Source organism: Mycteria americana, chromosome 2 (genome assembly GCF_035582795.1).
Source record: "Mycteria americana isolate JAX WOST 10 ecotype Jacksonville Zoo and Gardens chromosome 2, USCA_MyAme_1.0, whole genome shotgun sequence".
NCBI lineage: Eukaryota > Metazoa > Chordata > Aves > Ciconiiformes > Ciconiidae > Mycteria > Mycteria americana.
The window spans coordinates 16483214-16509826 of NC_134366.1; the positions used below are offsets into that span (position 1 = coordinate 16483214).

At 39.9% G+C, this 26613-nt stretch overlaps 2 protein-coding genes across 4 annotated transcripts in view; both read left to right on the top strand.

Annotated features, from left to right (window-relative positions):
- The window catches only part of ITGB1 (integrin subunit beta 1), a 387977-nt gene that overhangs the window by 221486 nt on the left and 139878 nt on the right, over positions 1-26613 (top strand). The gene's annotated exons all lie outside the window — the stretch shown is intronic.
- The window catches only part of NRP1 (neuropilin 1), a 114358-nt gene that overhangs the window by 59297 nt on the left and 28448 nt on the right, over positions 1-26613 (top strand). For all 3 annotated transcript variants that reach the window (XM_075492478.1, XM_075492479.1, XM_075492480.1), the window contains exons 6-10: positions 307-462; positions 3228-3394; positions 20921-21076; positions 23902-24046; positions 25641-25972. In XM_075492478.1, the coding sequence (XP_075348593.1) occupies positions 307-462; positions 3228-3394; positions 20921-21076; positions 23902-24046; positions 25641-25972 (956 nt within the window). The remainder of the gene's footprint in view (positions 1-306; positions 463-3227; positions 3395-20920; positions 21077-23901; positions 24047-25640; positions 25973-26613) is intronic.

A 26613-nucleotide genomic window follows, 5' to 3' on the forward strand; every position in this document is an offset into this window, starting at 1 on the left:
ACTTTTGGTGTTTTGTACATGTAGTTTTGTGCATCATTGCCCTCTCTGCACACTTTAAAGGACACTTTTAGAAATCCTGGTTCTCTACTTTTATGGAGTGCTATTTGGAACATTTTAGAAGTAAGATTACTAGGGTAGGGTAAGCAATTTATTGCTCACCTCTAAGTTATTGATGAGATTGTGATTTTGAACTGTGGTAGAGGTTCACTATTTCCTGCTGAGGGACTCTCTTTAGGAGGCTATTGTAGTGGCATCTATTGTTGTAGTAGCACTGGTAGTTTACTATTATATCCTGTCTCTTTGCAGTTGGCCCGCACATAGGCCGTTATTGTGGGCAGAACAACCCAGGACGTGTCCGGTCCTCAACAGGGATTCTTTCAATGGTATTTTACACCGACAGTGCAATAGCAAAAGAGGGATTCTCAGCAAACTACAGTGTGTCACAGAGCAGTGTATCAGAAGGTCAGTATCTATGCTGCAGAGCTTCTTGGAAAATATTCTCTGTTATGTCTTCTTGCACACCAGGTGTTGTGTGAAACTTTAAAGAAACCTTAAATAAATAAGATGATGGGGAAGGGTTGGTTCTGTTTTGCTTTTTTCTTTTTTTTTTTTTCAAAGAACAGCTGCCCTTTGAAAAGCAGTGCAAGAAGCAGAATTCTCCTTACAGTTTTATTCCGCAGTATTGCCAGGAAGTTGGGATAATTATTGTGAAAAACTGTGCTGACCAAGGAAATGCAGGAATGCAGAGCAATTGAACACTTGCATTAAAACAATGAAACATGAACAATGAATACACTATCCAAAGCCTTCTTTTATTACATGGAATAAGCTTTGATGATCGATTTCTTGAATAAAAAGAACCCATTTAATATATGTGCTCTTGTAAAACCATTTCATAAGCTATCTAAGCTTTGTTCTCTGTCTCGTATTTTTTCCCAGTTGCCTCATTTTCATGCTTACCCTTTGGACAGAAAATGAAAAGAAGTGAGGGAGATGCAGGAAAATAACGGGCTGTGTTACACCATGTCCTTGCAGATTTGCTTGCTTTACTTGATGATAAATCACACACTTTAAATCAAACTCTGTCTCCTTTCTGCAACTCACTGAGTTTTGAGCAGATTCACCCAGATTTGATGTACTTGTTTAGTCAAAGAAGGAATAAAAGAAAAATGAGTAAAGTGAAATTATGCCTGTTACTCCCCACCTCTCCTCTGCCCCTTGCCTCTTTAATAGCTTTCTTGTACGTACATAGCCAGGAAGAGGAATGGGACATATCCCAGCCTCTGTGGATGGGAAGCGTCCTCCTCCATCTCTCTCAGATTGTACCTCCAGCTAGTTTGGCTTCTCCTTGTGTAGGTGCTGCTCCTACCCCTTCATTAGCTAGTACAGCCAACTTGGGTCCCCATGTCCACCTCCTCCACATTCATCCTCCCTGGGCTGTAGAGGCATCATCACACTGGAGCCAGAATTAAAAATATCTGCTATGCTGGGATGCCTTCAGCTCTTAAACAGAGGACAACAGAACAGGAGAAGTCAGTGTGTGTGGAAACCCTTTTGGATTATAAGAGGAAACATTTTCTATGATGCAGGCTTAGACAGAGGAGTGATTCCTCTCACTTGATTTCAGCCACCCTTGCTCTTTGAGTTGTCACTACAGAGAGGGTCACCTCCAGAGGGCAACTCAGCCTACTTATCTCAGACACATGAGATGTCCCCAGGAGGTACTTGTCCCTCTCAGTAGACTACAGGGAAAGCCCAGATGTCTAGATCAAACTAGACACCTACCTTTTAGATATTTTAACATGACTCCCACCTACCATGTCTTGAGTTCTTTGTAGTGGCTTATGGCTCTCCTTCTGATTCCAAGCAGAAGTTAATTTACTTTGAGTCTTACCCTAAAGTAGTTCAGTTTCAGTACTTCACCCAAGGCCCCTGATACGTTGAAGCAGCACAGAAATGGGGAAAAGGGTGGTACGCCACAGGAAATGCAGTTTGGCAACAAGTTTGATAATTCAGTTATGGGGCACCCTAACTACAACTCCTATAAGGTACCCTGATAGCATTTCTGAATATAAGTTTCTGGATCCCAGATAGAAGTTTTTAAACTCTTTTTTTTTTTTTTTTTTTTCAAAATATTTTAATTTTCATTAAAAAATCAGAACTTTGATTATTAAAAGCTCATTTTTCCAACTCATAGATTTTGAAACTTTCAGCACCTAATCCTCTGTTAGCGATACATCAGCTCCAGAGAAAGTGTGATAAAAGGGAGTGTGTACCCAAATGTCAGAGCCTCCACTTCGCACACTGGTATTTTACCTTAAACTTCTAATGAAGGAATGAATTATATTAATATACTATGAAGTCCCTGAATAGAAGCATGGACACATATTATTTTCTCCTGCCCTTGCAATGGGGTTGGTAAACCTCTGACAGAGGGGCCTATGAGCAGCTGGCTGTGAGGATCCATCTAAAGCCCCCTGCCTCTCTTGCTTTGGTAGTGTTGGAGCCTTTATGTTTGAAGAGTGAGAGAAGAATTTAGTCTCCATGCCCTGTCAGCCTTTGAACTCTCTATAGTGACTGGGTTGTCAATTGATTCTAAATTATCTTGGTGGTTTTTGTGTCAACAAAAAGAGATTGGATGGAGATGATCAACTCATTTAGAATATATAGAAGAGGTGGTAATTCCCTTAGGTCAATACTCTTCTGGCCTGGATTCAGATTTTGTTGATCTGTTTCTTTGCAGTGTCCAGGACCAAAAGAGAATGGCTAGAATTTTAATAATGTTTTTAAAACATTTTATACTTTTTGTACTGGAGTAAATAGTTTTAAAATAAAATTATTTTATACAGTCATCTGGTTTGTCTTTCCTGACTTTGTGCATAATTACGACTTCGACATACGTTGTTTTATATTATGAATCCACAGAAGTGCCTATGCTACCCTAGAAAAAAGAATTCTATTGTCCTATATTGAAATGGCTACAATGCTGGGCTAAAAATATTTGTATAGCATTATTATTGCAGGAATTGCCATGGCAACTCAAATGACAGTATTAAGAATGATACCATAAGCCCAATACTGCCTCACTTAAAGTTGCTAAAGAATTCAGAGTCACATAAAAATAAATTCTTTAGATATTCATATTCAAAGCAGGAAAATGTTCTCATTATTCAAAGACTAAATGAAAAAGCTGACCATAATAATGATGGTAATTTATTTTTCTTCAGATTTCCAGTGCATGGAACCACTAGGTATGGAGTCAGGAGAAATTCATTCTGATCAAATCACTGTCTCCTCCCAGTACAGTGCTATCTGGTCTTCAGAAAGGTCCCGGCTAAATTACCCTGAGAATGGATGGACCCCAGGGGAAGATTCTAGCAGAGAATGGATACAGGTAAAAAGATAACATTTTAAAGATATTAATAATAATACTCTGTGGAGTTTATTGAATGTGGAGAATGCAAAAGAAAGAAAAAAAATAACACCGTAAAGTATTTCTACATAATCTAATTTCTACATAATCACATTGCAAGTGAATAGCTCACATTCCCTATTAGACACACAAAAAAAGACTGACTCCCAAAGGTATAAAAAAAGAAAAGGTCAGGAAGATTAATTCTTCTGCTTCCCACGTCTATTGTTTTTTCAGTCTTCTGGGCACAAATAACAGAGATTTTGGTTTAGTGGAAAAGTCAATATTAGTTTAACATGCACTTAAAGTGGAATGTCCCAGTAAACCGAGCATGTGCTATGTCTCTAGCTGATTACAGTTAAGCATTAATACGGCATGGTGTTTTCATGCACTCAGATTTCACCTCAGAAGACCTATGTCCCTTCTAGAATATGTTACATATGAAATGAGTTTAGTGATCTCCGTCTAGTGGCTATTCTTCCATGTCCTCAGACACAACATTCATTAGCAAGATTGGCCACCTTGGCTTTGCTCTGTTAATACGGAGAAATCCTGCAAATGTTTGACCCCACAAAGAGACTCCTTGAGTTCAGTTAGTCTACTTAGGCTTGTTGTTTGCTATTTGTCATCAGGTCCATAGCTTAATGGCACATGATTCCTGAAGAGGTTAGAATTATTCACATGAATTACTGTATACAAATAATCTATACTAGCAGACAAGTATTAATATAACTAGGTGAAAAAAATACTGATTTGTCTCAGCTGTAGGTTGACTTACACTTCTTAGTTATGATCTAGAACCTATTTCTGTTGACAAAAGCTAAGAGAAAGGCTTGAGCATATTAGATCAATATCACTAATATTGAAAACTTGTTCATATATTTGAAACATTCCTCCTGCTTCTGTTGTTTTCTATAGGAAATTACTAACTGACATATAAAAACAATGCCTTATTAGCCGCCCATACAAATGTTCACATTGATGTTTCCTGTGAGGTTTGCTGTCTGCAAGAAAGCTTAAAAACATGTTGAGTAGTAGTTAGTAAAGGGAAGAAAGAGGGGGAAATCTTTCATTTCTGATCCTTTGCACACAATGGGACTCTCGAGTGTCCTGCTTAGGGGCCCCTACACATCCTGAGCTCTTGGCAAATTGGTAATCGTGTATGATGGACTTAATCAGACTTCAGAGTGGCAAAAAAAAATCCGTTGATCCTTTTTCCTTACTTAGGCATAAATGTTAAAATCTCCCCAGCCTTATATAAGTGCAAGGCTTGTTATTAATCATTGCCACTTGCAATCCATGGAATGCACATGGAAAAAGGGTGGAATGCATCAGAATCAAATTCCATGTGTTTCATCTGGTCGGAAGGCCGCCACTTTTTCTTTATTTCCTTCTTTTCTGCTGTCACTTACGTATTTATGACTGGATAATCAAAACAAGAGAGCTAGTCAAATCTCATTCATGTGTTCTCTGTGCTTATTAACTTTATTAAGTTATGATGACTACATACACACATATATAGCTTAATCCTTTCACTTAGAACTAGACCTTTCTGAGAAAAAGTTTCAAAGGATTTTTTTTTAACCATTAACTTTTTTAATAACAAACACATAACAGAATCCAAGCTACTCTGGGGTTTATGCTTAAAACAGCTCAGGGTACCTCAGGCCTCCCGCCCATGAATTTCTCAGCCTTCTTTGCCTTCTGCCATAAACCAGGGTGCTCAGGGGCTGAAGCAACCACCAAGCATAATTTTTAGCAGCTTTACGCTGCCTCCAGCTACCACATCAGCCAAGAAGTTGGTGGATATTTGTATGCTGTACTGCTCATGCCACAGCTCTCACCTACTTCACCCAGCCCGTTGTTTGGAAAAGGCAGCATGAACCATTTCCCTGAGCAGTCTAGCCCTACGGCATCTCCTCCATTGCCCAGGGCCCGTGTGGAGGGACCGGCACCCCTAAGGCAGAGTTCATGACAGAGCAACTAGGCTGTAGCAGCCTTCACTGCAGAGCTGGGTCTTGTTTGCAAGACTGAGCCTACAAAGTCTTGCTTGAAGATTCATTGCATTGAACAGGCGTGCTTAACATGTGTTGCAGAAGAACTGTTAATCATTTCTACCACTCAACCTATGTAGCAGAAGCAACCGAGCTAGTTTGGAGATTGAGCATGCCATCACCTGGCTTTTCACAAGGTACAATGCTTTAACTAATCTTTAGTTCCATTTGTGTCAGGAGGATATTAATTCTTATTTATTATGGTTTAATTCAATACTAACATTGCTAATTCAGACTTCCAAATGTGTTCTAAATGCTTTCCTGTTAAACTTAATTGACAATCTTGAGATGGGTGCTAAGCACTTCAGACCATCAGGTACCTCAATAACAGGGTCCATGCACGTGCGAACTGCCATCTTCTACAAAGGCTTGATGCCAGTGGCAGTAAGCACATGTTGCGAGTTTGTATCTGGATAAAATATTGAAATCCCATGTTTCCTCTGTACAAATATCCCCAGGAACAGATGTTCATCTCCATAAGAGCTTACAGACAAACAACCAAGGACATGCAACTAATAAAATGCTCTGAAATTACCCATTGAAAAAAATAATAATATTTTATAAAAGGAGGAAGGCACTTGTATATGAAGGACTGAGGTCACTTTGTTCTGGTTTGTTCTGTATGCTATTGTAAACTCGTTATTTATTGGAAGTATTTGCTTTTGTGCAGTACAGAGTGAATGGATTTTTGTTGCATAGTGCAAGAACTCTAGAAAATATTCAACAGCAACAAACAGGCTGAAGGATACAGCAATGCTGAACTTGGAACTTTTAAAGTGAAAATTTATGCCTATATGCCCTTGTCTGAGAGACAAAGATTTTGCGTATATCAGTATTCATTAATCTTTCCACGATTGCAGGTTTCCATACCTGCACACACACTGCAGCTGGTTAAGTAGTGATGTCTGCCTTCAAAATGCTAATATGCATATGCAACTAGGGCATATATCTGAGATATGTACAATCATACATGGGCAAAGCAGCTTGAAAATTCAGCTCCAAATACTAATTTCCTTAGTGTATCATTTTTTTTATAGGGGAAATATTATAGTTCTCCTTTCCCTGCCTTTTACCCCTCCCTTCAAGGTTAATGTTTTTGCTAAGACAAAAGAAACAGAAAACCTCAGTTAAGTATCAGCAAAGGGAGATTGGTATCTATAGAGGACGTCTAGAGGGCATGTGATATGATTGTATCCTTTGAGGTGTTGACGTCTTTCGGACCATTTGGCTGAAAAGAATTAGGAAAATAGTGTTGGCTTGTTGTTAGTAATGGATTTGCATGAATTCCATCTGTGGATGTGGAACCCATTCTTTGGTGGAAAAACTAGATTGCTCCTTTGTGGCTGAGAAGGTACTGACTCCTGAGTTCATCCGAATGCTGCCTGCTTACCGGGCTCTGCCAAGTGAAAGCTGTCTGTCTGTTCCTTTCCTTAGTTGTTTTGAAATAAATGTCAAAGTTTCGATTCAAAATATCCATAGCACAGTCACACCATAAGCCTGCACAGTACTTTCTCCATTTTATTGTTACCCTCAAACACACTTTTTAAAATTGCTCCACTAACTTGAGATTTGGAGTGACTCCATAATCAGAAACAGAGTCACTCCAGATTGAATTTCTTCTTTAAAAACACATTAATAAAGTCTGTGGATTTTCTAATATGAATGGAATAAAGATATGCATGAGGCAAGGGCTGCCAAAAATAAGCATGAAGTTAGTTTATTGTTATATGGGATGTTATTAGCTCCTCAACCTTAAACTCAGTCTACTTGTTTATTACACTTACGTTTCACACACTCGACTGCCCTTCAGTGTGAAATACCATAATTTAAACTAAAAAATAAAAACAGCCCTTTAATTTAATCAAGAGCAGGGAACTGCCATTGCAACATAAGTCATTGTCCCTCATTAACGTATCCTTTCACAGGAAAAATAGTATAGTGTTTCCATTTCTGTAATCTGAACAACAAACATGTTAATAGGTATCAATTACCAGCCAGTTTCAGTACTTCGAACCAGTAAGAAGGCTGGTGCAAGGGGTTTCACATCTGGTTTTAGTGAAACTGTTCCTGTCTGTGGTATTTAAAATTTAAAGAACTCCTGTTATTGTGCAATTGGGAATCCTAGGGGAGTACAATGTTAATGAAATCCATAACGTGCGGGGATTTTATGATTGCATTTTCAAGACATTCCTTCAAAAGGGACGACTGATTTCTGCCATGGCAGCAGTAATTGTGTTTTTACAGAGTAGATTTAACGTTCGCATTTAAGAACAGCAGTTACGTTTACACTCATCTGAAAAAGTAACGTGAAATCTTTACAATTAGCGAACTTTTTGCATCTTATTTTTGAAGCCTTTGAGCAGGAGCCACGGGCCGCTGTGCATGGCAAGCCCTTGCGCCTCAGGGACGCCCCGATGGGTCGTGGCCAGCAGCCCCCGGGGCAGCGCGGGAGCCCGGGGAGCTCCAGGAGGAGGGCCTGGCCGCATAGGTGCCGGCAGCTAAAGACACTGGAGACCCACGTGTGTGTGTGGTTTTGAAGGGAGACTGATTGCCTATTACCAGGGTCACTGGGAACCTGTGCTATCATCGATCCTCACAATGGTGTGGGTTTTCAAACCCACAAGGAGCAACACCTCCTGGGTACTTTTACTGCAGAATCTGTATGTTTTCTATCAAAATGTTTCTTCTGATGCATATAGCACAAATCTTTACACTCCCACCAAGCTGGATGATAGTTTCTGGGTGGCACAATTTTTCTCTCATCCTGTAACACTGAGCAAGACTTCCAGCTTGCCCAGAAAGCAAAGCATGTTTGTTAATAACACAAGATCTTCAGTTCATATTATGGCTGCGGTTGGACAAAACCATAAATCCAGCTTTAAGAATCCTAGTATCAGATCAAAACTTTGCGGCCATAAAACAAAAAGCACTGCTCTGGTATAAACACACTCTGCCAGTTCAAATTTGTTCAAAAAAGGTTAACAGGGAGTTAACACAAATAGATATTATACTCTGGATTAGGTATTATCTGTCATTCTGCAGGTGACATAAGGCCATACACTAAGATGAACTCCGTATTGTGTGTTGTGGCTAATATGAGATAAATGGCTAATCCAGCCCAAAGTTGTACTGCTGGGTTTTTCAGCAGGGCACAGATCTGGTATCACGTGGAAACAGCTGGAGTCAGAGGTTGGCACCGGGAGCAGGTCTGGTCGCTCCCTCTGGCCTCTGCCTGCCCGTCTCCACCTCGTCCTCCACCCATCCCTTTGGCACCTACGACTCTTGCAGAGTATTCCTCTCAACCTCCAGATCAGTCACCCCTAGGAGTATCAGCTGATGTGGTGCAAAAGTCTCCCTCTGCATCTTGCAGCATTTAGGCATCTGGAGAAAGGCCAGAGAGAGGTAAGAATAGGCCTCCTCAAAAAGCAACCTGGGAGATCCCCCTCGCCTCCACTGATTGAAATATCAGTTGTTTATTTAACACTAACTCTCCCATGCAAGGAAAATACACTTCCATTGATTTAAAACACTTCTATGTATACACTACTTCACCAGAATGAGAGGAACCTCTGAGGTGGAATTTTCCTTCCACATTTGTCTTCATTCCTTTACATTTGCAGTAACCTACGTTCCTTATTATTTGCTCCTTTGTAAGCAAAACCCAGAAGCATGCATTGCTGATGTGAACTGGTTTATAGATTAGTACAGATTTATTCCTGTAGCACTTCTGAAAATAGTTGCAGTTCATCATTTGGTGTCTCGACCTTTCATCTGTGTCATAGCTTATTTCCTTATCAGGTATTCACTTAAAAATATAGTCAGTATTTATATATGCTGCTGCACAGCACATTTGTTTCATTAACAGGTTTATTCTTACATCAGGCAGCTGTTTAGGTTGACTTTACCAAGCAAGCTTATCTAAATATTTCACATGAAAGCTTAAGGAAGTGCAAGTCAACAATGCCTGTTATTTTTATTCTTATTATTTCTGTTTATTTTGGAGCTTGATATTGCCGTGAAGTGCATCATATTACTGCATAGAATAACATGAAACCTGGGAAACCTCAGCCTCCCAGTTCTCCTAGCCTTTGAAGGACTGCCTGAGAGCTGAAGTTCAGAGGCTTTGTGGCTGGGCTTGCCCATCATTAGGGAGCACACTGACATGAAAGCACAAAAACTGTCAGTCCTTTGTCTTCTCTACCACTTTAGAATACAAGTCATGTATGCGGTTCATGTCATTCTACAGTTCATAACTGCACTCCAGAAATTACAAAAAGCAGAGTTAGCTTTGTGTGGAAAAGTGTTACAGTTATCTTACGGTCTTAACATACTTCGCACATGGGCAAAGAATGACAAAAGAATATTCCTTTCTGGAAATCACAGCCAGTACAGACTGTGACACAGCACAGAACCGGGGTTAATTGACCCAGCAGGATACATTCGTACCTTTATTTACTGTGACATGGGAATAAATGGTAGAGTTTCACAAAGGCAAGTACTGAAATTAGACAAGAGGGAGAGGGAGAAATAAAAGGGCCCTACAAAGTATGAAGGTTTTTTTGATTATTCCAAGTGCTTTAAGAGCTATTTTAGTACCAGAAAGTTCCCAGCCATAGATTTATCACTCTGGGGAGGCTGAAGGGATGCTCAGAGAACTGTGCAAAACTGTTGGCAGCCTTATTGCTCCAGAAGCGCAGGTGCAAAATGCAGTTTAGAAGAAAATCCTCTCTACCTCCCCCTGACATGTTTCAGCATCAGCCCTAATACAGAGGGGAGTCCTGCGTGGCTTCGAGCAATCCTGCGTGCAACATATGGAGGAGCAGCAGAGGCAGAGCCCCTCCGAGCCTCCACTACCAGCCTAATCATTATAATAGTTTCAGTTCTTTCAGGGGATCCATTATGCAGAGATCTGAGTAGTTTGTGTATAACTCTGTAATTACCTATGCATCCACTTCCCAGTCCAGCCCTACATCCCCTCAACGGCTGCAAGACAGATGGCCCTTTAGAGCTGAGATAGCGAATTAAAAATGTGTCCAGCAAAAGCACTGATTCAGCAACTACTAAAATAATTTTGTAAATTTATCTCACTTTCACTAGTTGGTTCCAGGAGGGAAAGAAATTAAAACCTTTAAATATGGTTTTAAACTAAACACCACAGGTTTTTTTTTAAATCACAACGTCTTTTCCTTCTACTTTCTTTCGCAGAAATTAAAGCCATTTAAAAAACCTGTGTACAAAATGATTCTTCTCTCTTTTTTTTCCCATTCACTAGCTTCACGTGTTTGGCTTGACTCAAAACATTATTGTTTGCTGGTTTTTAAACTGCCATCAAGCCAAAAAATGTTGTTTGTGCCATTCTGCTTGGTAGGGGAGCTCTCTCCCAGATGGCTTGCAGACCCTGTGGGGGCTGAGGCAGCCTTGCCCCCCCAGCTACCAGACACTGCAACACATCTGCTCCACCACAGCCAGGACTTTCTGCAGATGTGAAGGAAGGTATCTCAGAAGGAGATTTTTCTGAGTCCAGCAGAAATAAATTAATCTACAAGACTAGGCAGGTGTCAAACTGCGGGTGAGGTAGAGCTGAAGGCTAGAAGTTAAGTGACCAAGGGTAGTGGCTAGAAATACAGCCTTGGGTAGGAACGCACAGCTGAGGCATGTTATAATAAGCAGAGTTGTTACTGAGCTAAAGGTCTCTGTTCTCACGGGGCCGACCCTGGGTTGGAGATGATAGCTGTACTGCTGAGTGCTTTGCAGAGACAATTGTGCATTTTTATTCACTCTTTCCACACCTGCACAGTAGTATGAAGCTGAAGAGTTCATGAGTCCTATGGGCCCTTCCCCATTGCAGCATCCATGCTCCAGATTTGGTGTTGCTGAGCTATTATTTTTCTCCCCGTCCTTGTGTCATCCTGCTTTTCTGTCCCAGTTTAATTCTGTTCTGCCCATTAGGTGACATTTTCACAGCAGTAGCAAGATAGGTGAAGTGGAAGGATAAATGAGATTTCTTCCAAGTGGTAAATACCTGCCCTTCAGAAAGCAATTTGTCTTCTTCCCATGAAAAAAAGAAAAAAGAAAGAAAAAAAAAAAGAAGTATATTTCAACAGGGGAATACTTCCATTTTTGCTTTACCTCTAATGTTTTCATTCAAGGTTTTAAAAAACTCTTTAAAAAGGCATCAGAGTAAACTTCATAGCGGTCTGATAAACAAAACCTACTAGCAGAGAAAACACAGTTGACCAAACATTAGGCTGAGGTTTGGTTCCTCTGTTTTCAGGAGCTGGCTTCTCATCAGAGAAGCACTGTTTACACACAACTTCCACCAAGCAGCTGTACCTATGTAGTCTGGTCTTTCTCTTCGTTGCAGCCGCCTGCATTGAACACTTTGGGCCAAATTCATTTCTAGTGGGGATCCTCTGAAGCTGCTCAAAAGATCAATTTGTCCTATTACATATAAAACCCAGGCATATTTTAGCAGGTCATATTTAGGTTATAGATTATTGTACTATAGACTAAGGTGGCTTTCAGCCTTAACACAGACAGGAGCAGACTCTTCCGTTGCAAATCCTATTAAATTCAAGCTATGTGCTGAAGGGCTGACATAGCACAGAATAATTTTAAAATGCTCTTATCAGGCCGTAAAAATTAACTGTCCATAGGAGTGTTCCCCCCTTTCATGGCATGCTTAACTAAGAAAATACATCCTGTGTTTATTTTAAAAAGCCACGGCACTTAAAAATCGATAGTTTTGCTCTTTACATAGCTGGAGATAGAGCAACTTTTAGAGAGGCCAGGTGGGGGTACACAAACCAGGCACTATTCTTTGGCCAGAGAAACCCTGGAAATTAAATCCCCACGGCTGGAGTTTGAGCAGGCTTGGTTGAGAGAGGGCAGAGCTGGGGGCAGCCAGTCTCCCTGGTTTGCTTTAGCACCAGAGGGGAAGTTGTCTCGGTAGTCACTGGCTTTCACCCTCCCTTCTGCTGTCCCCCTTCCTCCCCTGGCATGGGACGAGAGTGCTGCTCTCAGCAGCGGGTCTTCCAAATCACAGCCTCAGAAGTATTTCATCTACATGTGTGCATTTCCTCGGGGCTATGAGGGACATACCAAGGAAAAAGCAAAATGATCTTTGTATGTATAGTCTTTGTCTCTCGTTTTCCCCTGTACATTTGCAGTACCCTCACCACACCATCTAACTGCAGCTACCTGACATTTTTCTAGAAGGTAGCAGAAACTCATATTTTAAAAAAGCAGTGACTTGCTTGGTGACCCAGTAGTAAATTAAAATCATCATACACAATGTGTATGAAATAGAAAATTGAATTTTGGTGCAACAAAACTGACAGTTCCATTTAACAGAGAATAAATGAATGCAGACTCCTGTGGATGACTGACTGATTTAAAAAGACTGTGCCAATTTTCCAAGATGAGAAAGCTGATCACAAGAAAATACATATATTTCTATGTGACACAGGTTATACACCTATTCCAATTGCCAGTGAAATTAGGCTTAAAAAGTATTAAATCTTAGCCACTGGCAGTTTTTCCCCATTTTGTTGCTATTTTTTATAGAAAACCCAAAGCCTGAACTTTCAAAAATATCAAGTGTAGCAAATTCCAGTGATTTCAGTGGAACTCTGAACACAGTGGTTGCACGGTCAGATCTGTCTATCTACACCATCAAGGTGTGCTGTCTGAGACAGCAGAGGCTTAATCCTGCATATTATATCATCCCCTCCCTTACCAGCTTCCTACCCAATTAGCACAGGTATGCTGCGAAACAGGAAGAAGCAGAGGTTATTTCTGTGTGGGTTTGCATGTGTAATATTGTACTTATATTCAAAATACCAAAATGTGTTATAAATCAAGCCCTGCTGCCTGTACCCTCTGATTTTAACAGGACAGCAGCTGGCAAAAGAATGCTACAGAAGAACTTTATAGGCAAAATTCAGCATTTTGCACCCAAAGCCCAGTTATTCACATGTGAAGCAGCCTGATAGAGAAGCTTTGGATTACTTGTTTCCCATTTGTGCATTAGTTGCTCAGTACACTTGGGGGAAAAAAAGTCCTACAATTATGTCCTTCTCTCAGAAAAGAGTGGTTCTGCAAGTATTGCTATAGAGTTTCCCTTTTCTATAGTTTCTAACACAAACTGGGGAAGGTTACATTCAAACTGCACTAAATAGTTGTCTTCATTCCAGATCAGAGGATTAAGCTCAGGTTTAAAATTAAATGTAAATTACAAATAAGTATTCAGAAAACGTTAATTAAAAGTATTACGTTCCTGATTCATTTATTGCTCAGCAAGGGTTCCTAAGTATCTTAGCTGGAGAAAGGGGCCATTCACATTCCTCCTTTTTTGACCAAGTCATTGTACATGTCTTAGGTTATCCATTTGCAAGTTAATGTAGTGCTGAAGCAAAGGTTTTCATTTTAAAGAAGTAATATTTCACAGCAAGATATGCTCCTGCAAGATGTAAACCAATCTTTTTCTAAAGCACTGGGAGTTAATCAGCCTTTCTCTTCATTGCTACAGAGAAGGTTCGAATGGCATAAGATGCTGATTACTTAGATCCCAGAGTCTATAGAAATCCCAATACGATTACATTTTCCTCCCTTTGTTATCAGAGTTTATTGTATCTTGGTGTTCAGGTTTTAAGTAGTTTTCAAGCAAAAAAATAAATTAAGAAGAAGGTATTTTCTCAGTCTTCTGAATAACGATCGTGTTACATCAGAGCACCACATGAATGCGTAAGGTGGAGCTTGCAAATGAATAGCAGAAGGATCGTTCCCTATCACTGCATGTGCACTGGATGCATTTCATAAAATGCAGTGAGCCCATTTCAGGGGAGCATTGCATTGCCCTTGATTTTAAACCAAACTCCTTCAAAGTCTCACACTAAAAATATCACACAGAGCTAATGTGTACCAGTGGCAGTGCTTCTCCCGGCCCACTCACAGCATTTCTCTTTCACATTTGATCTTTATAGTTTCCATACTGGAGCGATTTGGTTTGCTGAATTCTGGAAATGTCTCAAGTTGAAATGCTAGTGTATTAACCTGCTGTACTGAGTCTCTTTTGTTTCTCTTTACCAGAGTGCTGCTTGCCAATTTTTACAACCACAGCAGATTTTACTATTCAAACAGAACCAGATGGAACACCAGTTCAAAGAACATGTCAGAATTAAATATTTCTTTTTTAATTAGTTGCTTCTGATTTATGCAAAAAAAAATTAACATAAGAGTGGGAGAATGTGCCATGAATCCAGATGCAACACAGCCCACACAAGCATTATCTTTTCTCTGTCAGAGACACAGAGGCCTTTTCTTTCATTTTTTCTTGTCTTTTCTTTTTTCCTTTTTGTTTCTGGATTTCATTTTTCTTACACTTTCTGCATCTTTTCCTTCTTGAACCAGCCCTGTAATGATGACTGAGATTCTCTTATGTTCATCAGTCATACTTTTTCATCATTATCTTAAATTTTGTCTTGTAGAAACTGGCTGGTCTGCCTCTAAAAAAATTACCATACTCAAAACTACAATCCCAGTATTAGTATCTCATTGTGGTAGCATCCTTTGAGCCTATTCTTTGTTTTCAGTTGGGAGAATCCTTACACTTACATTTTTTCTGCCGCAGAAAAGGATTTGGGCAGAAGGTGAAGATTGTGAGGAATATTTCAACTGCTAAAGAAAGTTCATTTCCTTTTTGCTGCCAAGCATTCCTATTTCTTTGGCATGAATGTTTGCTCATCTTCTCTTTCATGCTTCCCCATTTTTGCCAAGTCACATAAGCATCAGTTCCGTAAAGCATACTGACTGAGGACAGTTGTTAGGCACAGACTAGACGTTGAGCGTGTGATTAGCTGCTTTCTCTTCTGGGGCTTTCAGGATGTTGCTGTCAAGGTCAATGAGAAAGACTTCAGTGACTCAGGAGAGATCTTACTAAGAGCAATATTTTCTCCTCACTTTCTTTATGGAGCTGCCACAAATATCATTGAGAATTTTGCACAAAGATCTGAGATGGTTTACAGCCCTTACTATTTTCACTTAAACCCAGCATGAATATTTACACCCTGTCATTAATCAAGGAGTTGTGCACTTGTAATGACTACTCATTTCAAGGACAAAGACTTTTGGAAGTAATTTTCCAACCAAATTAATGAAACTGTTTTCAGAATTTCTACTAGAGCCTGTGCCATTTTTACTTGGCATTATATTCTTCTTTACTTAAAGCTCAATAAATAAAGGAATTAAGTGATAGTTGCATATACATCATGGGAGAGCATGATTGGTCAAATCAACAGCAACACCTAATAAAAAAGATCAACTCTTGCTTAATTAAATATTTGACAGAAGAACAGTGAGGCGTCACAACAGTTAATCTGACTCAGAGCACTGTATGCTATCTAGGGAAATGACACAGTTCTCTAAAAATATTTACTTTGGTATGTTGTGTAAAGCGATGGATTATACAGCTTTTCAAGCCACAAGAGATGCCCACAACAAAAAGCTTCCTGTTGTTAATCAAACTCCAGCACTTTGTCCTTTATTTGCTCAGGCTGTTGAACAGATCTACAGTAGGAGTGTTAAAAGCTGGTAAAACTGCTCCCTTGCTACAGCTCCCTCAATGACTGCATTTTATTTAGCAAGGCAGATTTTCATTCTGAAAATAAGGTCTTCCATACTATGACATGGTTATGTACGGCGGCAGGAAGCAGCAATATTCATTTCAGGTTGTGCATGTTGTATGTTGTTCTTTTTCCAGCAGTTTGCTAACATTTGCTACATGATATATTGTGCAGAGCTAAATGTTATTCTTTTTCTTTCTCCTCAACTGGTCTCTAATAAAATGCATATGCCATCATTTGCATATCTATGTCTTTAAAATGTGTCACCCACCCACATTTTTTGGAGACAGTAAGACAGCAATAAAAATATTTTTCCCGGATGCTAAAAGATATTGCAGAATAAATAGAGAGGAAGTAATTCATATGTAGAAACAGCTAACGTCTTGCAATACACTTTCACAGGAAAGAAATTGATTTTAGAACTAGGAACAACTGGTGCTTTTTTTACACGATCATTTCTCTCCTGGAAAAAAAATACACACTTGAGATGTTCCTCATTTCTTGTAAGTTAGGGGCCCATTCCTATAAGCAAGTCTGCTCCCGGTCTTGTACTTACCAATAAAGGCAGTCACATTGCAGCATAGGCAATTATCAAAGGCTGTGTTTGTTGGATGAGGCCCTAAGGCATCATTTTCCAGAAGAGATATGCTTTTTAATCTGAATGAAAGTGAGCAACATTTGAGAAAAGAACTAGCAACATACTGCAGTTAGTCAAAGCTAAAACTCTGGTCATGGAAATGAAATGTCATGATTTCAGGTTTGGAGACAGCTGCCTATCTCAGATCACAGCCATACAGCATGCAATAACTTACAAAATCGCTTGCATCCTCTAAAATAAATACCAGATGTTTATTTATCATATGTGCAGAAAGTTAAATGTCAAATAATTGCATGGAAATGCATTTGATGTTCATCTTCAAAAGTACTGTATTTCATCACCACCTCTCTCCACAGTTCATTTTAACGTGAAACACAAGTTCTTGAAACAAAAAAGGACAAGAAGCCCAAAACAAAAAGCTAGTTGTTAAAGATTTCTATTACTATCTCAGCTGGAGGAGACTGGATCTGAGAAAAATGAGTTACCTCTGGTCATGTTAACACTTGGAGACCTCTGTGGAGAGGACATACTAAGCTGACTGGAAATTACACAGCCAGTTGGACTCTATAAGCACAAGCCTCCAAAAAGCAAAAGGACTCCTATCTTTTTGGTGACACAGCTGTGCTAGAGCTACTGCCCTCTACAATGATCCCTCTGGGTAACATGGTACAGAAGAGCTGTGTCTTACCACAGCTGCATTTTGGTGCCTTCAGGTTCCAGTTAATAGCAGTTGATATGGTTGAACTTCAACCCTGAGCAGTCCCTGTGACATTTAGAATGTGTATTTTATGCACAATTTTGCATTTTACAGAAAGCAAAGTTTCAAAAGACATTGAAAATAAAACAAAATACATCACAAAGTGATTAATGGTGAGCTTAACAGCCCCTTAAGATGTGTCATGCAGTTTCCAAGGTAGTCTTCTACATAATTTATTTCTATCACCTTACTTAGCAAAGAAGATTGGTACATTTAGAGCTTGATTTACAAACATACTTAGGCCCCACAGAGGGGTGCTCAGTGTTGCAGTGCTGTTCGTATGCACCTGGAGAGGAGCGGTTCCTCCGGAGGCCACTGCAGAGAACTGTCAAAGGGAGGAAAATGCCTTAAGCTCTACCTCTCTCCACTGCGCTGAGTCAGAGTTAGTACTTAAAAACTCCAACCCTTCTGCTTCTCTGCTGCTTAACCCCACCTTTCTTGTTTGCACTGTTCCTTTCTCACAAAGCACTGATGGAGAAAGGTTATTCTTTTTTCCTCTATCAGCTTCTGAGCAAACAGCCCCTGGCATGTGGCAGGTCTGGGGTACAGCTGGCTTTTGCAAGGGCTTTAAAGCCGTGGCACGCAGCTGAACACTGGAGCCATCAGCCTCCAGGCACTCCAGGAGAGGACTGCTGTTGACATAGTTCCAGTTTTCAAGAAGCACGTAAAGATTTGCTGATCCGGAGAGAGCACATCTATGCGAAGGGATGTTCTCCCTAACGACAAGAGGTGCCCCCCTCCTCCTGTACTCTATTACACAGTTACTGAAGCCAGGAGTGCTAATGAGGTTGCCTCTTCCCTACCTGTAGGCAATAAATTAGAGGCCTTCTCAGAGTCTCTCTCTCTCCCAGTGAGCTGTTAACTTCTGGCTGGAGAATTTCTGCCTACCTTTCGAATTCTGCCAGGTTTTAGGCATGAAGGTAGATGTCTAAATCCCTTGCATTTTTAGGACTTAGTTCTGGGCAGTGGGATAGATGCTGTAGGATATTCAGTGCCCCAAGAGTTAAGCGGGAATATTGAATAACAGCATTTGGGACTGAGCAAAATTTGGGCACCTGACATTATTTGATGGGACAAACCTGAGTGGCCTGAACGGTCAGTGACTGGTAGCTGTAATTGTTAGCTCAGACATCAACTAATCAAACTTTCCCCTAAACCCCCAATGTTAAATTTTAACTTGGCTTCAAATACCTAGAACTCTTGTAATAGGCCATTGCTTGACTTCATTCACAATGAAGTACTTACTGTATATTAAAAAGCCCCTACTAGAATAATTTCAAATCAGTTGGAATGGTGCAGGCTTGGGACCCTAATCATTTCAAAACTGAAGAGCTGTTTCAAATTGTAAGAGAAGCAGATCATTTAAATAACTTAGCTCTGCACTCCCTCAGACTTCCAGATTTTCAAGTGCACTTCAGCCTGGAAGTGTATGTGGTATTGGACATAACTCAGTGCAGCACACTTTACAATCAGCAGAGTACAGTTTGGAGAGCATTTGAAGTTAAGCTGAGATTGCTCAGAGCAATGATGCCCAGATTCCCCCATTAACTTTCAGATTGCAACAATCTAACATCTGAGACTCTCCAGTTACTTTAAATCACTTGATTGTTTTTGTAAGGTGGTGCTGGGATTTTTTTTTTTTTTTAAGACTGAATTTTTTTATCACGACAAAACAAAATGTTGCAGTATTTCACCCCTGAAGACAAGGGCTAAAATGTTACATACAGACTTTACCAGCCTTAAAAACTGGGGCAGGGGCAGGGGCTTTGCCCTGAAAGCTAGTTCTATCTGTCATACACAAGGCTGCTATTCTTGTGTTGGAAGACTTCAAAATGCCTTGCATATGACATGAGCATTGAGAGAGCAGCCAGTCTGTCCTCAATAGCACTTCCTTCAGCCTTTTGAGAGAGAATGCAGAGCATGTTGATTTATCTGCTCCAGTGCCTTTGGATATATGACATACATCCAGGAAAAAGGATGCCTGTGGGATGCAGGGCACATATATTGTGCATCCTGCATACTTTGGAAATAATGAAAAAGCCCGAGACATTCATAGGGCATTCACTTGCGAAGGGTTAATTCAACCTATTATTATCCTACTAAAGTCTGGACAACTGAAGTTTAGAGGAATAAATTACTGTGATTAATATTTTGTGAGTAGTGTCATTTTATATTGACACTTAATGGTTTGCTTTAGGAAACAAAGAGGAGGTTCTAGCTGTGGAGAAAGAGGGTGATGAATTTGATTTTAATTGGTTTGTCATTATGGCTAAAGAAAAGCTGTAAGGAAAGAGCAGGTGTTTCAAAGCTGTGGTCATCAACCTGGCTGTGAGAGAGTTTTGTGCCTAGTTTCAGCCATTTGGCAGCTGGACTTGTGCACTGGGACAAAGGTTTCTTTTGCCCGGAGAACTGACTTGGGTAGCCGCACTCCTGCACCCCACGTCATCCTCCCAACTATGCCAATACAACGTCTGTGATGCCACAGGATGAACTAGATCAGGAAACAGATCTGGATGACAAAATAAATAACTGGGGGAGGGGAAGGTTAACCTAAATCACTTGTCCATTTGGTTGCAATGTAACTTCATGAGAGAAGGAGAAAGACAGAGAATGAGTGAAGAAGAGGAGGAGGCCTCTAACATGCATTCATATGCACACCATAGCATTCATTTCTCCAGCAAGTGCAAAATGCCATTATTTTCTAATGATTAAAGTTCACTATATTTGACAGTTGGAACAGAATTATTGCACTTGTGTTAATGCTTCTTTCTGTTTTCTTCAAATACATCATACAGTACAAGCAACTCATATGCTTTCTTCCCAACAAAATCACACAGTGATTCTTAATTATCTTGTGACTAACTAACACACCACGGGATTCTTTTCTCGTCTTCTGTTTGCAAATGATGAGCTCCTGGGTTTTAGCAGAATTCTTGTTATCATTCCCTAAGTGCACGACTTTGATATTGTACTATTAAATTTCATCCCATTTCTAATACTCCAGTCCTCAGGGTCATTCAGTTCTCACTGCATGACTCTCCTCTGTATTGACAATGCCTTGCAGCTTTGTGTCCTCAGCAAATTTCATTAGCATCTATGCAAGGTAGTTAATGAAAGTATTAAGTAAGATTGTTCACCAGACTGGTCCTTGAGGAACTTCTCTAGTAACTTCTCTGCAGTCTGGTGGTTCCTGCCCACACTGATGGGGTCTCTGGTTCCTCCCCCATAGAGGAAAGATAATTCTCTGGTATGTGACTAGCCCTCCTGGCTAATTAGGCAAACGTTCCCGTCTCCTGTGATGATACCGTTTACAAAAGAGGAGAATATGGCTATGTTATTATCAACAATATGCTGCAATTTCCTTTATATAAAATTGTTATTATCTCTGTAAAACATGGTCAGGGCGGGTGTCACTTCTGCATTACTGTTATGCTCTGAACAGGTTGTCCTCACTTCCCTCTTCATTCCTTACCACAGGTAGATCTAGGCCTTCTCCGCTTTGTTTCTGGAATTGGGACTCAAGGAGCCATCTCAAAAGAAACAAAGAAAGAATATTATCTGAAAACATACCGCGTAGATGTCAGCTCCAATGGAGAGGACTGGATTACACTGAAGGAGGGAAACAAGCCTGTTGTAAGTCTTTTCTCTTTTACCTCTCTTCAGCCAAGAAATAGGCTATTGAACTGTTTAGTTACTATCTGTTGTTAAAAAAAGAGGAATAAGGTATCACAGGTTTAATCAGCATGATCAGGGTTAACAATATCCCAAATCCCAAAGTTAGCTATTGTCTCAGTAGTAATGGGCCACAGAAATTGTTTATGCAAAGCCTAGAGCAGCTGAAAAGGGTGCAAGGTGCTGCCCCGTCTGTTGTACCCACCAGAATTTGAGTGGTGCTGCTGTTTCCCAGTTTGCCAGAGATTATCTATGTGACCTTGAGGAAAACATTATGGAGAACCTTTTAAAAAATATGTAGGTCCCTTATCTGCTGTGAAGCTCTGGATATGCAATGTGTCAGTGCCTGCTTGTGCATAGCCATGCTGTCTTGCAGGAGTGCTACCAAGTCATTAGTAGTTTGTTAGACTTCCAAGCATCTCAAGTGATGGGGGTCATGCAGGCAGATAATTAGGCACATCTTTCCATCCTTATAGATTTTTATCACCTTTCCATTTATCAGCGGATTTGCTCTCTGTGACCTCCCAATGAAGCTTTAGACACTCATAAGAAAAATCTTCATTATCCACTACCATGAGCATAAAGCTCATTACTGAGAATTCAATTCTGCTCTAACTCTCACATGAATAGTCCCAGTGAGGCTGTGCCTCGCTTCCCACCTCGCTCAGGATGTGCCTGGGAGCAGCATCCCCAGAGGCTGCCAGGGGCTGATGCAACTGGAAAGGTTTTGTGGTGCCTTCCTTCAAAATAGCTTTTTTGTGACCCTTCTGTGAAGACCCAGAAGAGCTGTGTAATATTAAACTCTGTCAGTGTAACCATATCTAGCTCTAAATATTTGGTTACTGGTTTGTGCCTGATTCATCTGTAAGTGCTATGCCAAGTCCACTACATTTATCTAATCAAAATGGTTGCAGTGTTTAACACGTATGTCTTTCTTCTTTGAAGACCTTCGTAAAACAATAAAAAATGAATCCTGAAAGCTTCTCTTTGACAGGTATTATCCTGGTTTTACAGAGAAGGACTTTAGGTTAAATGCCACAATGTGGCACTGTGTAATGATGTATAAAGGTACAATAACTGACTTGCCCAAAGTCACAAGAGGAGCCAACACTGCGACTGGTATGAGACACAGGGTTTCCTGGCTCTGGTTCCTATAATCTGAACAAATGCCTCTTTCAAAATCAGACCATGCCTGATTTTCATTACCAACTTCAATTTGCAAACTCTCCAAGAGTGTATTTTACATGAGTTTCTATTGTACATGCTGTCCTTAATTAGTGAGAACACTTCCTAAACCTGTGTTATTTGTTCAAAGGGTTTATAAAAAAATCAGGTTTCTAAACTGGCAATATTTTGCTGTTGGTCAGGACAAGAAAAAACTACACACCAGTCTTCCTCTGATATTTTTATTCAAATGAAAAGTTAAGGTGGCTTGGCTACTGAAGGAACAACAAAAGCAGGCAGCCGCAGATCTCTTCAAGGAAGCCTCACACGAGTGTCGCACTAACCACATATAAGGAGTTGTGTACTTTTGAGAAAAGACTCGTTTCCTCTGTCAGATGCAGACCTTGAGAAAACTACAGTGGGTCCTCCCAGAGAAAAAAGTTGCTGAAAAGAAACATAGCTCCATTTGAAATCTCTTGCTAGATATGAAACTCCTATATTAAATTACTTGAGATATAACTGAGCCTGATGAGTTGACAGCTGTGCGCTGCTGGCCTCTGCTCCAAGTTAGTGCAGTTATTGCAAGGAACAAACAGGAAAGCAGACAGTGTGTGTAAGAAACAGGAGAATCTCCCATAAAAGGAGAAGGGTTTGTATCCATGGAAAACAACAGGAAATTGGTCCTCTCTACGTGAGGAAGAAGCAGGAAACTGAATCACCTTCTTTGGACTAGAACATTGCAAAGTTTCGGCTCTGCTAGGAAGGAGCGCGTCTGCAGGATCCTCAACATGAAAGCACAGCATAATCCTGTCCCTTCTTGTGGAAGTCTCATTGTTCATCTAATTTGACTGTTAGCCTCAGGGGACGCAGAGAAAATCTTACAGCCTGCTATATAGATTTTAAATAGACTTCCATCTCAGTATGCAAGGAGAAACAAAGTCTGAGTACTTGTTAAAAAGGATTTAAAAACGGAAGATTGACAAAGCAAGGTTTGCACAACACACTCTGCAAAACTCTTAAGCCCAAGGATGACAAAATAATATATGTTTTTATCCTAACTCCATATAGGATTTTTATGTGGTCTAATTGAAATCTAAACCTTTAATTTGGGTCTGAGGTTCTGTAGCTGTTTGCATCATTCTACAAGTGTACAAGGAATAAAACTGCCCTAATGAGGCATTGAGAGATTCTTCCAGGACATGACAGTCCTTGGGTGACAAAGACCAGTGTATGTCATTCCTGCAGATAGATCTGGGCATTAGGAACACCTCAAAATAGGCACTTGTTGCACTCAGATGAGCTCCTGCTCTCAAGAAGGCCCTGAGCTCTCCTGGTCTGCTCTGCAGTGTTATGGTGTGTTATGGGACCCTGCAGGTGGCAAGTATTTTTTAGTATCATTGAACACCTTACATCTTCTTTTTTCCTCCCCAAGGAAAGTTATCTGTCTGCAAAAGTTGTGTTAGGAGTTTAACGAAATTGTTCCCCATGCAAGTCTTTTGTCTCATCCCTCCTAAAAATAACCCTGGTTAGACCTTGTATCGTAACTACCTGTAAAACACAGAATTATAAACACCATTTAAGAGAAAGCCTAACAAATATGTACTTTTTCTTTCCACACAAAGGTGTTTCAAGGGAATAGCAATCCCACTGAGGTTGTTTACAGACCTTTTGCCAAACCGGTTTTAACACGGTTTGTGCGAATTAGACCTGTGTCTTGGGAAAATGGAGTATCACTGAGATTTGAAGTTTATGGCTGCAAGATAACAGGTAGGTCTTGGGAACGATTTTTAAATCAAGGGAATTTATTGTGCCTATGCTGTGGATTGTATTTTTATGAGTGAAATGCATCCTCAGTATTTCCACCGTCATCTGAATGTAGACATGTAAAAAAAAAAGGTAAAGAAAACAAAACGTGACAACCCAAACATCCAGTGTTATCTGAATGTTGTTCTGGCATTATCTTTCAGGTGTTCAGCTTTAAGAAGTGAAAAAAAAAAGCTTTAATTACTTTTCTTGCAATTATTTTACAGCTCCATGCAAAATACCTGAGATAGATATACAGATATTTTGCAAATTCCCATCTTGTTTTTCCTTTCTAACCCTCCAGTCCCCCTCTCTCATGCCTGCTACTTGTAGGTAGCTCTCAGCAGGTTTCCCAAGGAACAAACATACATAACTAGGTTTAAAAGCATTGCAAGGTACAAACACTTCGATCTGAAGCCTATTCAAGCAACTAGACAAATATAGTCAGGTTCCCACTAGTGATCAGTATTGGAATGTAACTCCTTTATATCACACAGTTAACTACCAAAATAACTGTCCGAAGTGCTTTCTGAAGTAACAGCAAAAGGCATTCATTATTATCAAAATAATATCTTGGGGGAAAAACAACCACCAGGCACAAGCAGGAAGTTTTTAGAAGTCCTTTTTTTCCAGTTTTAGGATTTCTATAACTCCTACAAAATGGAGGCATTTTTATATGTAAAGTAAAAATACAAGTTATAGATTAAAGAAAATGTGGATGATTTAATATTTTTTACAAAGCTGATTTTTCTAAAAAAATCTAGCGTCATTTTATAGCACTTAATACGGTTCATTGGCACTAACTTTTATTAGTTTTAGGGATATTTTTTTTTCCCTTAAGGTGTTTCTTTAGTCTTGAAAATGTTTCTTAGGACTGGTTTCCATACAGCAGGAGAATAAGATTACTGATTACTATGTTATAGAATTCCAGGTCATTCTATGAAATCTTTTCAGATTAGATAAAGGTAATATCAGCAGAACTCCTGTTACATTCTATATTGGAAATCTTCATTCCTTTTAGCAGCTTTTCCTACTTCTAATTTGTATTCATCTGGGACCATAAAAGAAGCAACTATTTAGCTTCTGTGTCATTTGAAAAAGCCTGAGAGACCAAAGAAATACAATAGGAAAATCTCAAGTACAGCAATAAATTGTGTTTTACAGAATTTATAAAAGATTTCCATTTCCAATGTTACCAAAATTAAGTAATCTGCAACCAGGTTTTGGCTGATTTGGGAAGTTTTCTCTAGAGAAATATTCAATTCAGATGTGACCCTGCACTCTGCCTTAGCAAGAACAGAAAACAAGAATAGAATAAGATTTTCTGATCCTTTTGGTTCCCATCAAGACAGAAATACTTGTGGTATTTTGGTACTTCCTGCCAAAACTAGGATGTGCAAGTTTGAACAAATGAAAATTACAAACAAATCCAAAAAGATTATTTTGGATATAAGAAAGAAATAAGTAATTGCTTATGATAGTTGAACTGACTGATATGTCCTGTTTCTGTTTTGATGCTTGTTCAGATTAACTATTTATTTGTTTTTTTTCTCTGTAGATTATCCTTGCTCTGGGATGCTGGGTATGGTGTCTGGGCTCATTCCTGACTCTCAGATTACTGCATCTACTCAAGTTGATCGAAACTGGATCCCGGAAAATGCTCGCCTCATAACAAGCCGTTCAGGTTGGGCGCTGCCACCAACTACTCATCCGTATACAAACGAATGGCTTCAAATTGACCTTGGTGAAGAAAAAAAAGTGAGGGGCATAATTGTCCAAGGAGGCAAGCACCGAGAAAACAAAGTATTCATGAAAAAATTCAAAATTGGCTACAGCAACAATGGATCAGATTGGAAAATGATCATGGATTCCAGCAAGAAAAAGATAAAGGTAAGGAGGATTTTTAGCTGCACTAAAAGAAAGTTGCATTAAGAAAAAAGCTTGCATTAATTTTTTACACATCTTTCTCTGACCTTAGAAAAGGCACACAGCTGGGATGAAGCCGAGCAGGAGGACTCCTAGGGCAGCAACCCTGAAGGGATGCTGTGGGAACGGTACCATGCCTGAGAGCAGGAGCTGGCCTTCTGTGGCAAAGGTCTTGTTTATTCAACAGCTTGTTCAGACTTGATTTCTGACAAGGGTGGTGTGCCTCTGTGGCCCCTAGGTTACTGCAAAATCCCATGCAATGGTAATATGCAACACTGCCAAAAAAGTAGAGGTCCCTGTGCAGTTTTTCCACTGACACTGAATGAACTTATTTGAGACACTGAATTACTTTTCCTTTGCTTCTTTTTTGTCTGAGCTGTGGAATGAGAATGGTGTTATTTAACTCAATGGGGTACCTGTTGGATTTCTGAATTGCCTGTAGACTGCTTTGAGAGCTTCACAGGCTTTCTGTAACGGTCTGATACAAGTCCCTCCAAAAGAAAGTGATGGAGTTTTTGATGTCTTATCCCATCCCAAGTGAAAAGTACTATCATACTGTCACAAGTGAAGCATCTTGGAGGTTGCTTGGGAATAGAGGGCAGCTG